This window comes from Phycodurus eques, chromosome 12 (genome assembly GCF_024500275.1).
Source record: "Phycodurus eques isolate BA_2022a chromosome 12, UOR_Pequ_1.1, whole genome shotgun sequence".
Taxonomy (NCBI): Eukaryota; Metazoa; Chordata; class Actinopteri; order Syngnathiformes; family Syngnathidae; genus Phycodurus; species Phycodurus eques.
In genome coordinates this window covers 6,138,357-6,156,092 of record NC_084536.1, presented here as the reverse complement: position 1 = coordinate 6,156,092, position 17,736 = coordinate 6,138,357, and the positions used below count along the sequence as shown (strand labels likewise).

Below are 17,736 nucleotides of genomic sequence, written 5' to 3'. Positions count from 1 at the left end.
CAGCCTGATGTTTTTCTGTTGCAATTTACTGTTGTTTGGTTATCTCTCCATCACACATGTTGGACCAGAAGCTTGTGCAGCCTACATAGTTCGTGTAGAACGTTTAGAATGTGTGGCAATGACGTGCGAAAAAAGGCTTGAAGCTCCTTCGAGGACATCACAAGGCTTCAACTTCAACCATCATGAAGCCAGCGTGACTTCATTCCACAGGTTTATTCTTACTGCTCACATGATGAGACTATTTTGGTCCAGCGAACGATTTAAAAAAAAAAAAAAAAAAGTGCACAAATGTTTTTAGGAAACAAATCTTTATACATCATGCAGTCAATACATTTTATCTTTTAAAACAACAAATCAGTCCCTTATTCAAAAAAAAAAGACACACACACATACACTTTTCCTCTTTAAAACCCCAATGTGATATTATTTACACTTCAATAAATACATGAGGTTTTACCAAGAAAGATAAATATGCGAGCGGGCAAATGTACTGGCTTGCTTTGCTATGTTACTTAGAAAAATACAATAAAATAAAGGCTTCCTGATATTGCACAAATAATACTGTATGCTGTACAATGATGCACCTCGTGTCCAGCATGGAGCTAGCTTTATAATTTTACTCACAATTTAGGTAACAGTGTGAACAAATGAATACAGTGAGAGGATAACAAAGCTTGAGCACCCTTCTGACATTTCCTGTCTGACTAAAACATGACTTGCAGCACACTGGGTGAGCAACCTGGAGCCTGCGGACCTTATGTGGCCCATTAGACAGACTCCTGCTGGGGGCGTGTGAAAGTTAATTGGTGTGCCACATGGTGAACTCAATACAAGTATACAAAGCATCTGGAGAGGAGGCACTGAACGTTTACATTTCTGCTAACATGCAACTCTTCAGGGCGGGGCATAAGACATTTGGTCAAGCTCATGGTACGTCATCAGACTTTGTCACCGTGCTGCACCCACACACAAGAAAAAAAAATGCTTCACAAATCTGGTAGCAATTTTTTTTCCCCCCCAGATGGCTGGAAATGGCCAAAATAATCATAAAATGGGCATTTCAAACCAAAAAGGACTCCCCCCTATATCTTTTGGGGCATGGCTTCCTGACATTTTTTGGGGGTCTCCTCTGCAATGTTCCCCCTGATAACGAAAATCCACACATAGTTGACCCCCCACTACCACCCCTAAAATGGTTACCATTGCAATGACAAAGTACTACTTCTAAGTCAACCTCCTGAACTCCAACAATTTTCCTTGGTACTAAGTTGTCACACGGCAGCAAAGCACTTCTTTTGTCTAAACAAAGCTCCTCAACTCACTTCAACTTAGTTCCTTGGCACAAAATGGCACCGAAGCCATACTATTATTGCTTTGGCCAGAGTGCAAAAACAGCAAATAAGGTTTCTCAGCAAATAACAGGAATGAGGGGGGGGGGGGAGGAGAAATACCATGACTTAGCGAATGCGAAGCACAAATATGATGGGATTCACCTTCGACATGATAGATCTGATTACCAAATGTCACGTTGGTGAGTGAAGATGGTTTTGGGGGCGGAGTTTTCAAAAACTTTGAAATTTTGGGAATTTTCTGCAGGAGGTTTTATTTTTAAAGTATGGTGAAGCCTTCAAATATATTCATTTGGCCGAAAAACAAGAACGGCAAACAAAATCAACTGAAATTGTGCTTTCTCCCGAAAGAAAGGAACAGTTACAAAAGGCCTCCAAAGAACACTAAATAATCATTAACACCTTATTTGTCACCGAGGGACTACCAAGTGAAATGGCCGCGAAAGGAAAAAGGTTGCCCACCCGTTGCACGTTGCTGCCGTTAGAGTCATTGAATTAATCAGAGCATGGGGTCTGGGGGAGATGGCATATTACTGGGTGGTCTCCTCTGTTGCCAACAAAAGCTTTGTTGCCCCGACACTAACCTTTGACCTCCTGTAGGAGAAACTTGTAACGAGATGCTGGTGACGCAAGGAGGTCAGACAGGGAACAAAACAACGGAATCGACAAGCTGACACACAACGTTACAATGCTAAACTTGCTTATTCCAGTAATAAATCTGCACTGAAATCTAATGGCAACTTCATTGGTAACATTAACACAAAGGAAGAAAAAAAAGAATGGAGCGAGAAAGGCACTGGCGTTGTCAGGTTGAACATTTTTCTTTTTGTTTGCACTCTGACGTAGCGTCGCTACGTGTGGTGCACCTCGTGGAACATGAGCTCGCGCGGGATCGGAGTCTCGGGGCCGTGGACGGCGGTGGCGCGGCGCTCGAACGCAGAGACCATCTGCTTCACCACCTCGTCGAAGAACACGTGCGCCAGCTGCGAGTGGATGAGCGAGCGGAACTCGAAGGAGATCTGAGGAACACGGCGAATACGCCTTTTAGTGGGCGATGGCACCAGAGCGCGAGTACATTCAAATGCCAACACACAGAGACGGGCTCATTGTCATGTATTGACAGCACATGCTTTGGCGCGGATAAAAAAGCAAAAGGCTAGCAGCGTTAGCTTCGACTACAGTCTTGAGTCTAACCCGAATGTGTGCCTTTTTATCCAGCCAGGCGGTGGCAAAGCATGACAAAGCATTACAACGATCGATTTTCGATCGAAACAAGCCTACTCGAATGTATCTAACCTCACTATTTTTATTTGTTATTGTCTAAACTTTTTTTTTTTTAAATAAATAAATAAATAAAAAAAATAAAATAAACTTCCAGACTTTAAATATAGGTGACAATAATGCTGCAGGCTTGCTTGTGAATCAACCAAGAACATTTACTAGTATATGGGAACATGGTTTTCTTCCGTCGGTGATGTCACCAGGCTGTTTTTCAACCTAAATGTGGGAAGACCAAAATCTGGTTGAAAATCAAATATGTCGTCAGAAAACAAGCCTAAAATTACTACTGAATCTATTTTTTTGGAGAATTTTTTTATTTTTATTAAATGCAGTAATAAATGCCTATGTTCACAGCATGAAAGGTAAAAATACCACACACAAAAAAAATAAGTCTCTGAAATGTATTTACATAAGTAGAAAAGTATTTATTTATTTTTTAACTAACTTGTATAAAATACCCATTCTGATAACTTGGAACTTCTCCACAGAAAATAGTTTCTCTTATTAACTGACAGTGCCTGTACTGACAAAAAGGGGGATGGGGGACAAAAAAAAAAAATCACGTCGCATGTTTTTGTTTAAGAGCCTGCTAGCGTATTCTGTTTTGGACAGCCGCTGCCTTGACTGGCTGGTTTTGATGAGCAGTGTAAAAAGGGCTAGAGAAGGGGTGTCAAACTCATTTTTGTCACAGGCCACATATCGTAGTTACGACTTCCCTCGGAGGGCCGCTACAACTGTGAACCCATATAAATGAAAGATTACCTCCTATACTGTAATTATATACAGCCACTTTTGAAATCAGAAGCCTTTCAACTATTACATTTCTTTTCAAAGGGGGATTGGTAACAAACAAAAAAAAAATGCAGAACACAATGGGCAATTTTGATTTGCTTTCGCGGGCCACATAGAATGTGGCGAGCCGGATCTGGCCGGGCCACTCGCTTGACACCCGTGGGCTAGAGGAATACATGTACCAAACATGGTGGCAGCGATATAACTTTGTATAAATTGAACAAGGCAGTGGTCTGCCGTTTTTGGTTTTGGTACTTGCACATTTAACCTGAAGACCCCATTGGCCCTTTTATTCTCTTAAGGGCCACTGTATTTCTTGCTTGCAATTGGCAGCGCAGAAATGCATCTAACAAATTGCGTTCGACACCCCTCTATCACTCTCTCACACTAGGCCAATGCGCACATTTCATACAAAAATTAGATATTTAACTGCATTGTATAGACATCGGGTATCTAAATGACATCCATTTCAAAATGTACTTGCATCAAAGTCCACAGTGCAGGTCCGTGGGTAGCCAGGCAGGCCGGGACTGAAGCGCCAAATAGTCTCCAGGTGGTTGAACAGTTTGCCGTCCGAGCAGGATGCCTGATGGGAAACAAGAGGGGGAAAATGTTGCACAGCCTTCTAAGATTGTATTTCAAAAAAAAAGTTCCCAATTGAAGTGAATTGAAATGTCATTAATCTGTTCTTTTGACTGGTGTAGGTGTTGTGTAAGTCAATGTACGGGGGTCCTGGGAAGGAACCGCAATCAAGTCAAAAAAGTAGAGCACCTTGACCAGATGGGGACGCACTGTGGTGACAAGCGAGGTGTAGTTTTCAGTCACTGGTGGGAAGCCCACAGTGAGTTTGGCCTTGCAGTATCCGGTCCGCTTGAAGATGACGTCAGACTTCTTGCACCAAGGAACAAAGAGGCGGTAGTCCTCCACACCGGCCACCACGTCATACATCTGTTGCATGGAATAACTGCAAGAAAGAAAAAAAACAAAAAACAAAAAAACAGTCATTGTTGAGTCAGGTTACGAGACCTAATTTTTGTGCCATTTTGCGCCATTTGCACATTGGTCGCTGTACCAGATTATTGCTCTATTAGTGAAAGACAAATTTCTTGTGTTTTTTTTTTTTTTTTTTTTTAAACATACTTTGCAAATGAAGATGATTATGATTTACTCATTCACTGTCAGTCATTTTCAAAGCAGAGTTCCCTATACGTTGGAACCTCGGGTTACGAACTTAATTGGTTCCATGAACTTGTTTGTAACCAGAAACGCTCTTAAACCGAGGTCATGTGTTCCCATTGAAATGAACGGGAATTCAATTAATCGGCAGTAGCAATGTATGGCTTGAAGCCACTTTTTAAATTTTTTTTTATTTTTTTATTTATTTATTAAGTGCTGCTTGTTGTCAAGTAAGTGCAGCCACTTGCCGCCATACAGCACTCATTTCTCAACTTTGGGATCAACAGCTCATATCTCGAGGCTCCACTGTACTGCTAAGTTATTGGGACGCTACAATCATTCCAGGCTTTGAACTGGTTTGCTACTTCAACTTGCTGTGGTAGAAATTTCAATTTAAGATAAACGAGACTGGTCTGGTACCCATTGTTAACGCTATATACCAGGGGTATTCAACTAAAATTTTAAAAAAAGGTCCAAATCAAGAACATTTCTTGAAGCAAAAGGTCCTATAAGATCATCTAGTTTCTATTTATTGTGATAGATTTGTTAACAGCCTGCCTTGTTGTCTACATCTGCTTGTAATCAATACCTCAGTTCAATACCTCAGTCAAATCCTAAAACCTTTTGGCATTTATTATTGTCAAGTAACACAAAAATAAACAAATATGTATGACTGCTTATATGTACAGTTGTTTACATACCCTGACAAAATTTGTAAATTTTTTATTTATGCCTTTTGCTTGGTCCTTCATGTTTTCGTTCAAGAAATTGTACATATCTTACAAATTCTGCCACGGTAATCAAACATGAGCACAACTGTGTGTTCTGTCATTTAATAAATAAAAGTATTGCAGTCTATTTCAAAATAAAAGCAAGTTCATAAAAATAGGTTATAGATGTTCAAATAAAGTGCTTCAGGTCAGAAAAATATATTTGAGTTTCCCCTTTTCTGTTTGCCATCTTAATCGACACAACAGTGAAGTCTCAAACAATTTTAAATATTTTACATTTTAACAACCGAGCCGATTTAAAGGTCCTTTGTTCAAAACCTTTTTTCATAATGGCGTTTCTCCTTCTTTAACTCCACTTCCACGCAGAGTCGCTTTTTCTCTCCCCTGCTTTGTTTCTCCTCATCTCTGTCTGGGCTGTGCGCAGTCAGTGATTACCGCTTGAGATCTGACTTGATTGGCTGAACGGGGGGGGGTTGAACTCAGTATGGTTCGTCACTACCGTGAAGCTGTACCACTTAAAATAGAAGCACCCGGTATGTCTTGAATCATACATAACCTCTCTTTTTTTTGGCTATGGTGTAGGCCCGTATGGGACTGCTTCTGGGTCCGGACCTGGACCGCCAGTTAGTGACCACTGTTACCAATACCCCCCCCCCCCCCTTTTATATAAAAAAAAAAAAAAAAAAAAAAAAAAAAAAATGTACGCAGAACACATTTCAGTTTTATTTGGACCGTGTTCCAATTTTGTGGTTGTACAAATATTTACGACACGACTTGAAAATTGCTTTAATTTGTGTGCTTACAGGAAGCCATTTTGTCCTTTATCACAAGCGCCATGCACTGTGTCACGCTAGCTGTTACGTAAGAATGCCAAATATATGTTTGAAGGAGTTGAGGCTCGTGTCAAAGTCTTGGATTTCAATCCTCACCTGCTGCTAAAAGCTTGTGCGTGTCTGTGTGACTCTTACATAACTAATGTGACATAACGCTCAAATCAACATTTCCCTTTGAGTTCAGTTTGATTTGGAATATGTTGTTCCACAGTCCAAACTGTCTCCACGATCAACCAGTTATTTACTCTACAGGCATTGTTTAAAGTCCGATTTAACAGGTGCTAAAAAGACTAATAATGTATGATAAACAATAAAACACAGACCCGTTCCAAAAAAATGTGAATATCATGTAAAAGTTTATTTATTTCCATAATTCCATTCAAAAAGAAACTTTCATAGATTATAGATTCAGGGCCGACAATTGAAAACAATTTCAAGTATTTATTTGTTTATTTTTGCATAAGTTGGGCTTCCATAAAACCCACAAAATCGGGAATTCAAAAAATTTGAGTACAGTGAAGAAATCACAATTTCTCAGTTTTTGTAGAAAAAAAAAAAAAAAGGGTCACATTAAAAGCAATCAAAATATGGTACTTTCAAAATGATATGTTAATCTTCAATACTTGGTTGGGAATCCCTTTGCTTTAATCAGCCTGTGGCATTGCCTGCGAGTTATGGAAGCCCAGATTTCCTTGATGCTTGCCGTCAGGTCTTCTTTGTTTTGGGGTCTGATGGCCCTCATTTTCCTTTTGATAATACCCCATTGACTTTCAATGGGGTTTAGTTGGCTGGCCAGTCAAGCACTGTGATGGCATGGGCATCAAACCAGTTTTTGGTGCTGGAAGAAGAAATCTGCATGTCCATACAGATCCTTAGCACAAGGCATCATGAATATCTCAAACACATTCTGGTAGACTGTTGCGGTGACCTTGGATTTAACAAAAGCAGAGTTGACCAACACCTGCACTGGACATTGCGCCCCAAATCATGACTGACTGTGGATATTTCACACTGGACCTAAAGCAGCTTGGGTTCTGTTCTTCTCCAGTCTTCCTCCAAACCCTTGGACATTGATTCCTGAATGAAAGACACACTTTACTTTCATTGGAAGAGGACCGTGGACCACTAGCCAAGAGTCAAGTCCTCCTTCTCCTTGGCCCAGTTGAGACGCTTCCTACGTCGGTTTAGGCTCAGAAGTGGCTTAACTCGAGGAACCCGACAGTTGTAGGCCATCACCCGGATGCGTCTGAATGTGGTGGTTTTTGAAGCTGTGACTCCCGCCTCATTCCACTCTTTCTAGATCTCTGCTAAATTCTTGAATCTTCTGTTTGATAATCCGCTGAAGCCCACAGTTCTCTCTTTTGCTGGTGCAACCTCTCCTAGCACATTTTGTCCTTCCACTAGACTTTCCATTGATCTGCTTGGACACAGTACTCTGTGACCAGCCAGCCTCCTTAGCTATGAACTTTTGTGGCTTACCCATCCTATGGAGGGTATCAATGATGGTCTTCTGGCCAGTTGTCTAGTCTCCAGTCTTCCCCATATTGAACCCAACTGAGACAATTGAACCAAACTGAAGCAATTTAATGACACCTTGGGAAACCTGTGCAGGTGCTTTGAGTTTAGTGGATGTGTCTGTGACACTCAGTTTAACACGGTTATGGCCTGCAAAATTGGGGCTGATTTCTTCCCAGTATTCTCAGTAGTAGTTTTAGTTTAATACATTAATTATAAATCTACAATCTGTGAAAATTTAACTTTTTCAATGGAATTATAGAAATAAACTTTTCCATGATATTCACATTTTTTGGAAAGTGGTCTATAAACAATCTCTTAACTTGGGCATGGAAGAGGCTCTTGCCCAGCTTGCTGTGAAATTCAGGTTTGTGAACCACTGTAATGACGAACAGATCAGCATTGAGTTTAAGTTCAGCACAACGTTTGAGTTGAAAATAGAGATTAGGGGGTGAATCTCTGCTTGTCACATCGATGAGTGAGAGATATGCCAATACTTTGGAAGTTGGTGACGTTTAGGCACTTGAAGCTCACACAGAGCATGGATTAAAAAATAATAATAATAATATTTAAAAAATTAAAAAATAAAGTGTGTCAAGGTAATGGATAGAAGTTGTGTATCACAATCATGTGAAAAGATGAAGCACTTCATGGAGTGAATGCTGAACGCCATGTAAAAAAAGCCACCATGGAGCTGTGCGGTTTCTTAGTTGTAAATCTGTAAATAAATAATTTTACCATCAAAAACCGCTTCTCAGTCTCATTTTTTGTTGTTTGAGAGTTTGAAGTGTTACAAAAAACAAATTCACTGTTCTGTTCTGTTTTTTCCCCACAAAAAGCTAATTTTCTCCACTTTTGGATCCGAAACTAGTGGTTTTGGTGAAACCAAAATAGGTCTGTCACGATAAAGACCATATTGACTTATCGTTCGATAAATAAATTGGACATTGCAGTTTTTCCGGACTACTGTCAGTCAACATGCTCGCCGCTGTGGGAGTTAACACACACACACACAAAATAACACTAGCCAAGAGTATTTAAAATCATTTGAAGCGGTGGAAGCGATGCCTGTGAATATTCTCATTCATCCAGGTCATTTCATTCTCAGGGCATTAAATTGATCAAAACTGGGCTGTTCTGTTTGTCCAAGACGACGTTTCGCTTCTCATCTGGGGAGGCTGACAGAGCTGATAACGTTCCAACAAGTCCACAGGCCAAAGAGAAAGAGCACAGACAGGTGAGGGAGGCCTACAAATCGGTGGTTAACCCAGCCGGTCATTTGTGAAAAGTGCATCCAATTCCAGAACGGACAGGATTAAGGTGACAGATGCAACAATCTTGTCATTCCATATGTATCAGGTCTGTCTGAGAAACTCCGAAGGATTTTCAACCAACCCAAAATTTCGGTACACTTCAAACCTGGTAATATGGGGAGAGATTTGTTTCCAAAATATCTACACAAATATATCCGATTTACACAGTTTTCAGATCCACAAATATACAGTATCTATGATTTTACACACGTGCTTTTCAAATCCACAAATTACATGTTTTTTTTAATGTGCATTTAACATGACTTATGATTTGTAAATATTCAATTGTGCTTGTGGATTCTTGAAGGTGCGTTTGTGGATCAGCAGGCACACATTTATTTTTGAGACGAACTTAACGCAGTTTTCAAGAAATTCACACACACACACTATGAGGTTTCATTTGCATGCATGTGCCTTTAAATGTGCTGTCTCAATCTGTCCTCTCCTGTCCGTCCGTCTATACTTTTCGACCCATGCCTTCTTGTGAGCAGGAAAGCGCTGCCTGTGCCTCTAGTCTGTCTCTCTCAACAGTGTTTACATCCCAAAACTTGCACTCAACAGTACGGTATTGTGTACAAGCACACAAGAACAACATTTGCACCCCCACATGACCTTCAGTCCTTTCCTAATGTCCATCCATTTTCTTCCGCTTATCCAAGGTTGGGTCACGGGGACAGTAGTGGTGTGTGTGTGTGTGTGTGTGTGTGTGTGGGGGGGGGGGGTACTAAATGAATGAAAGGAAAAAGAAAACAACAACTGCAACAACAAAGAATACAGAAGGCAAAAGTTTACTTTTACAACATAGTCTTGTTATTGTCAGATGGCACTTTTCCCAGGCAGAGGAATCGAAGATCTAGATTCAGCATGTTGAAGAAGGCTGACCAGATAGCTGTGTGTGTAATTACGCAATTTTTTTTTTTTTTTTTTTTTTCTAACTCAATATATTCCATGATGAGATTTAACCAGTGATTAATGTTAATAGATTATGTTTCCGGTTTAATAAAATAGTTTTCTTAGCGGTAGCTAACGCGACGATTATTCATTGTAAATATTTATTTGGGAGGTCGATTATGCTTTAGTCACCAAGTATGCACATACTTGGGGAAAGTGGAATTCTGCAGTTCAAAATAAAGACTTCATATCTTTACATTCTCTTCTATTATGACTATTTTACGCTATATGGCTAGTTGTCAACAATTTTTGGGGGGACTGGAACGGATTAATAGCATTTCCATTCATTTTAATAGGAAGTATGTTTCAAAAGTGTTTTGAGACAAGAGCAAGGTCTCAGAATGAATTAAACTCATATCTGAAGTCATCACTGTATTAAGTGGGCTAAAAACATAGCAAAAAAGGCCACAGTTGAAAAACACAAAGACAATCTCCCTGTATGCGAACCCAGACAAGAAATACACACCCAATGACGCGTCTCTCAGCGTATTCCCTTCTCTTGGAGAAGGTGTTGGCAATGTTGAAGAAGGAGCGGGCAGGAAAGACAATGCTGCGGCCGGGCAGGGTGGCGCCCAGCAAAGGGGGCAGATGTGTCGTCAGGATGCCATATGATGGTAGCTGTCTGGGGACACACACAAAAGAAATATTGACATATTTATATGCAAGCGGTACAGTCAGCTTGGCCCAGTTCTAGCACTGACATAACACCAGGAACGCGACACCCTGGAGTCCTGCATGCCTTTAGGGATGGCAATGCAGAGGAAATTTCTTGATGATTGAGAAAATTAATGGTCACTTCTTCAATTTGGATTTTAGAAGGCACAATAAGCTTCTTTTCCACATTTGCTATTCTCAACGCATTGAAAAAGTTAGCATTTGTCTGACTTTTCTTTCCTGTGTTGCTTTTCTGTATAAATGACTAACATGACTGAAAAATGTTGTATAAGGTAGTACAAGAGCTGTAACAGAGGGAGGAGGGCACCTGTGTGTAAAGGAATGCTGTACAGAAGTAATAGTGAACATATACATCAAACCTGACGCAGGCACTTTCACCATAATTATTTTATTCCAAAATATGATAACATACAGCCTTTCCTGGGTTCTGTGTAAAGGCTCATAAGAATAAATACTAGATCTTCTGTTATGGCTCTAATGAGCCAATTTTGGTCAGTCAAATACACAATTTGAAACTACCACAGCCGCCATCAAGCATACGATGGAAAACACCACAGCAATTAAAAATTTACATTAAAAAAACTATATACAATAACGCCAGCGGGGTGTTTAAAACAACTTGCAGCTGTGGACAAAATATATATTTTACACGGGGGGAAAGTTATGGAGAGACACTATATTGCCAAAAGTATTCGCTCACCTGCCTTGACTCGCATATGAACTTAAGTGACATCCCATTCTAAAATATGACGTCAGTCCACCCTTTGGCGCTACTGTATAACAGCTTCAACTCTTCTCGGAAAGCTTTCCACAAGGTTTAAGAGTGTGTTTATGGGAAGTTTTGACCATTCTTCCAGAAGCGCATTTGTGAGTTCACCCCCTGATGTTGGACGACAAGGCTTGGCTCGCAGTCTCTGCTGTGATTCATCCCAAAGGTGTTTTATCAGGTTGAGGTCAGGATTCTGTGCAGGCCAGTCAAGTTCATCCACACCAAACTCTCTCATCCATGTCTTTATGGACTTTGATTTATACACTGGTTCACAGCCATGTTAGAAATGGAAGAACTGTTCCCAGGTGGAAGCATGGATGCTTTCTCGTCCAACATCACAGTGTGACCTCACAAATGTACTTCTGGAAGAATGGTCAAAAGTTTCCTACACACACACACTTCTGAACCTTTTGGAAAGCCTCTTCAGTAGAGTTAAAGCTGTAAAAGGTGGACCAATGTCATTAAAACCTAATGATTAAGAAGGGGATGTCACTTCAGATCATTCAGTCCCCTCCAAAAGTATTGGAACGGCAAGGTCAATTCCTTTGTTTTTGTTGTGTACTGAAGACATTTGGGTTTCAGATCAAAAGATAAATATGAGACAAACGTTCAGAATTCAGCTTTTATTTCTTGGCATTTTCATCTAATGTGTTAAACAACTCAGGACAGCGCACCTTTAGTTGGAACCCATCCACTTTTAAAGAGTGCAAAAGTATTGCGACATGTGACTGGTGGGTGTTTCTAGTGGCGCAGGCGTTGCCTTTTAGATTGGTTAAACATTAGATAGTACTTGTTTTTGGCTTTCATTTGTGAAAAGTGCATTTGCTGTTAAGCAAACATGAAGACCAGTGAGCTGTCTATGAGAGAAATGAAAACCATTTTAAAGCTGAGAGAAGGGGGAAAATTTATCAGAGCTATTGCACAAACATGGGACGTAGCGAATACAACAATTTGGAAAGTCTTGAAAAAGAAAAACTACTGATGTACTGAACAACAGGTCTACCAAGGCTATCAACAGCAGCTGATGATAAACATTGTGAGAGCTGTGAATAAACACCCAAAGACAACAGTCTGTGACATCACTGCAAACCTCCACAGGACAGATCTGATTCTGATTCTGACAGGGATGAAGGTATCACAAGCCACTGTTCGAAGAAGACTTCGAGAGAAGATATACACAGGCCATACCAGAAGATGCAAACCACTCAACAGCAAGCAGAATTGGAAGGCCAGATTGGATTAGCAAAGAAGTACAGAGATGAGCCACAAAGGTTTTGGAACAAAGTTTTATGGACCGATGAGACCAAGATTAACCTCAATCAAAGTAATTGAAAGGCCAAAGTATGGAAAAAGAAAGGATCTGCTTATGATCCAAAACACGCAAGTTTATCTGTGAAGCATGGTCGAGGTAATGTCAGGGATTGGGCTCGTATGGCTGCTCCTTGAACGGGCTTCCCTACTCTTTATTGAGGATCTAACTCATGATGGTGGTAGCAGAATGAATTCTGAAGTCTAAAAAAAACATTTTGTCTGGCAATTTACAGGGAAATGCATCCAAACTAATCGGGAGAAGCATCATCATACAGTAAGACTGTGACCCAAAACACACAGACAATACAACGAAGGACTTCATCATGGGGAAAATGTGGTAGGTTTTAGACTGGCCAAATCAATAACTGGACCTTAACCCAATAGAGCATGCATTTTACCTCCTGAATAAGGGACTGAAGGGAGAAACCCCCAGAAACAAACAAGAACGGAAAGAGGCTACAGTAAAGCCCTAGAAAAGCATTTCAAATGAAGAATGCAACTCAGAATCAAAATCATCTTTATTTGCCAAGTATGTCCAAAAAAACACAAGGAATTTGTCTCCGGTAGTTGGAGCCGCTCTAGTACGACAACAGACAGTCAATTGACAGAGAACACTTCTGAGACATAAAGACATTGAGAAAAAGAAATTGAATTGAGATGTTTCGAATTGAGATGTGCTACATGGAAGCTGTCTGGCTGTCATTCAGCAAAGCATGTGACAGAACTCCAGGTTACAAAAGGTCAGTGATGCTAATGCTACTGGAGTGTTAAAGACATCAATTCAAACATGATTTCGGTTTAGTTTTGTGTGTGGGGTGGTAGTGTTGAAATCAAGCTAAAAATAATAATATATCAGACTACTGTAATTGCAATAATATAGGAAATATACAGTGGTCCTCAAAAACCCAATGAAAGAACTTAACAACTACACCGACTGAGTGCATTTATTTTCTAAAGCCGATTCCTCCAATCGGTTTGGTCTAGTTTTTTTTTTTGGGAAGTTCCGATGTAAAGGGACCCAAACTGCCCCACTTTTGCTGTACCCATGGGCCGCTGAATTGGTACATTTGTACTGGATCTCGTTTCACTGAGCTGGTTTACACAGAACTTGAGTGTGTACAGTTGGGGGTTTCAAATAGACTGAAGGGGACAATGAAAAGACTACGTTCTTCCCAGAGTGTTAAAACCTGGCTCGACATGCCATCAACGGTAAGTTTAACATTGGTGTCATTGAGAAAAAACATAAAATCTGCTCCATGCCAGTCTGCTCGAGGCTCTCATGGACCCAGGAAGCCCAATCCTGACTGGTTGAAATCTGATACGTTCGCCGTGTGACCAACTCCGATGGTCAATGAGAGTGCACCCTCAGAATAGAAGAAGGCCATCAATGCCGGACAAAAAACAGCCACCCACAAAAGTGAAATTAAGATATACGGTATGTAATAACAAAAACTTTCAGTTGTGTTCATAGCAGTATGGGAACCATCGCTGTGTAAACGTGTTCGGGACTCAATACATTCATTGATTCTTAGAGGAATCCATTTTAGGACATAGTCATCTTGTAGGTGGAAGTACAGCAAATAAATTATAAAATGCCAGAAAGACATGGATTTAACTGTAATATTCCATTAGGTGTCGTATGGATTAGCGCCACTGTCTGTTCAGCTGAATAAAGAAAATAGGCTTTAAGGCATTTATTGTATCTAACAGTCATTGCTAAGATTGTTACTTAACAGATTCTATTCTGTCATATAGATTACAATGTTTGCATTTATCGGCTTTATAGAGCTGTTTATTTAATTTGATGGTTATTCTGAAGAGTGTTTGTGGCCCTTAAAACACAACAGTTAATACATTGTAAATGTTTGACAATTTGACATCCATAAATTTACAAAATATTCCATTCACACCACCATGTACCAACAAAACAGTCACTGAACAAAACATGAATAAATGGTTCTGCTTCCAAACAAAATGAACCTTTGTCCTTGAAAATCTAAACAAAATTGTGTATACAGTACGTAGCATTAGTCCAGGGAAATGCCAGGTAGGTTGACTAATGGTAATAATTTTTTTTTTGCTACATCTTCAATATAAACAGTGCACATCTAGCAGACATTGGAAGCCTCTAAAGGGAAAAGTTTTTTTTATTTATTTATTTTTTTGTCAGAAAAAATTAATGTAAAATGACCTCAAAAAATATTTTATTAAAATCAATGAATCGCCCAGCCCTACCAAAGTTTTTGCTTTTGAACATTTTTGCTAGCTGGTGGGTTTACTTTTTTCCAGTATCATGTGACAGAGATGAGTGTTTTGACAGAGGCATAAGGTGGCTGCACCTGATTATTACAAATAAAACTTCATTCTCACTCTAACGATCAATACATATTTTTTCTTGCAACTGACTGGCACTCATGCCCTGCCATCGGAGGGCCCCCCCCAGGCCAGTCTAGCGCCGGTGTGAGGTCGGACAGTTCGTCCCGCTTCTGCCGCAGAGGAGACGCGACGCTGCTGCAGAGCAGCAAGACCAATATGCTCCATCTGACCCAGTCGTCCTCCCAAGCAACTCAGTCAAGGGGGCGCGCGAGCAGCACAGCGGGCCGTCCGGCAAGCACAGTTTCTCAAACTCCACGCAAAAAACGAAGAAGAAAATGTTTGCCCAGTCTTTCTGTGCAATGTTGCCCAGCACTAGTCCGCGACCCGGTGTTTGGGGACCCCTGTTGTAGCTTATCCTTGTCTAAAGAACCCTGAAGCTAACTAACGTGTATACATCAGGATGTTCGATATCACTTATTTCAGACAGATACCAGTACAAAGTATTCACTCTTGAGTACTCACAGATACCACTAGTACTTTTGATACATAAAATTTCAGGTTTAACAACTTTTTAGTATATTGAGAGTTTTCACAGTGTTGTCACCAAATGGTCATGTGGTGTGCCGGTTGGTAAAAAGGCTGTCCGAGTCAACGTCTGACTGGGAGTCAAAATAAGCGGAAATGACCCAATCATTTCCGCTCATTTTGTTAATTCATAAACGATAGTGTTGTCTTGCATTATGCGCTGTACATACATATTTGATAAGCGCTTTTACGGAATGCCAAAGAAACCTGACGCTCATTGAAAGCTTTACATGCAGCCATTACACGACAGGTGGAACTGGAAACTATACTGACCGACCAGGTTTGCTTTCGGCATTTTATATAAGGGTTACCTTTATATTAACTTGTTTTGCAATATAGAGTTACATTATTAGATACCATATTTTTTCCTATTTAATGATATTTGTAACAAAACCAATGACAAATGATTAATCTCATATTAGCTAATAACTTGCATGCTCTTGTAGACTTTCATTAAATATTTTGGGGAGGCCGAAATTAAAAAGTCGTCAACCATATACGTCGCCTCAGGTCAGGCCAGATGGACAGATTTGGGTCCCATAGGGCCATAACTTCGTATAAGGTAAATCCCGGATGTTGTACAAGAGCTTTGATACATATCTTGGCTTGGCATCAGCTGGCAAAAACTTGCATACTGGAATAAAAACCCACAAAAACGAGGTTTGACATGAACAAGTGGAACACTCCCATACATTTGCTTTTTTTTTTTTTTTTTTTTTTTAGAAATGTTTGTTTTTAAACTTTTACTTAGGTCCAATTTTTATTAATATTTTATGTTCAACACATTTCAACTGAATAATTATTTCGACACAGTGTTTTAGTTTCCGAATTGTAAGGGCAGTGTTAATGTTCAAATTGTGCATAATGTTAGTGGATTACAATAAAATGATATATACTTTTAAAGAAGGTATAAAACCTTAATGTTGTTTTTTTAGTTGTTTAACACTTGGGCCTATTACCCTCCAGTATTTTAATTTCGGTCATGATCGTGGTACGTGGCGAGTTAATTTTTTATTTTTTTTTTAGGTGGAATTTGTGGAAAAATTAGGTGGAAAATGGTTTGAGAACCACTGGATTAAAAGTCCAATATCACTGAAAAGATACATTGGAATCGGTTTACAGATTAGTTAACAGTTGACAAAAGTCATTATGTAAATGCTTCGCTCTCGCCATTCACATAAAAATGCGAGTAGTTGGGTGGGAATGCGCATTGCTAAGTCTAGACTAAGTTTAAGTTAGGTTTTAAAGTCCTTTATCGATGACAAAATAAGACAAGACGAGGGAAATGTGAGCGTTTTGCTCGCGGTCAAAGATGATTGCAGCCAGTTTCAACCGGTTACGGTGCACGACTACTAAGAACGCATAGTGTATTTACCTGACACTGCTCCTGGAGCGAACGTCCCGGCTGGACAAGGACGGCAACGGCTTCACACACGATGCGATTTTTCTCAAGCTTCGAGCTCCTCTTGCCATGTTTCTCTCGCAGCAAGTTTTTTCTTGTCCAGCTGTGAGCTAGTTAAAGCGAAGAGACGCACGACACAAGCCGCACCTCCTTCCTCTGATTCCGGCTTCCTATTGGTCAGTTGTGTCACGTTGTGCGATTATAATTGGTTACTTATACTGCGCGTCATTGAGGGAAATAAATAAATAAATTAAAATAAAACTGGACAGTCACGAGATGTTGGCTTAGGTTGTGACTTGTAACATGAGTCACTCAGTCAAGTTGACTGGACTTTTAACTTTTTTTATTGATGTCATCGATGACATATTTTGATACATATTTCAGGAAAATATTGGCGACATAGCGAACGCATAGTTTACCGTGTAATGTTCTATTTAATGATTAAATACATAATTACTTAATTAAAGTAACCTTTGCCAAAAATGAATTGTTTCGTGACGCTCATCCCTAAGAGAGCAACAGAAGCGAAAAGTATCCTGCAATTAACAGCATTTTGAGGCTGACGTCGATTGTTTCCAAACATTATGTTGGATTTTGCGTGCTTATAAATGTATTGCAAATGCGTGTGTCCTACTTTTAAACAATATATTTTCATACATATCAATCAGCAAGTCTGTATCATTTTAATATCTGGTCTTTGACGTGGTTACATGCGAACTTGTTTGTCTGAACGACAC

The 17,736-nt window shown here is 39.9% G+C and overlaps 1 protein-coding gene across 1 annotated transcript; it reads right to left on the bottom strand.

Annotated features, from left to right (window-relative positions):
• Nucleotides 1-370: 370 nt before the first annotated feature.
• On the bottom strand, nucleotides 371-17,104 carry coq10b (coenzyme Q10B). Its single transcript, XM_061692443.1, has 5 exons — nucleotides 16,973-17,104; nucleotides 10,408-10,563; nucleotides 4,194-4,386; nucleotides 3,907-4,008; nucleotides 371-2,368 (listed from the first exon to the last, which is right to left on the bottom strand). Exons 1-5 carry the CDS (start codon nucleotides 17,068-17,070, stop codon nucleotides 2,201-2,203), a joined length of 717 nt encoding a protein of 238 aa, XP_061548427.1. The 5' UTR covers nucleotides 17,071-17,104; the 3' UTR covers nucleotides 371-2,200.
• Nucleotides 17,105-17,736: the final 632 nt, after the last annotated feature.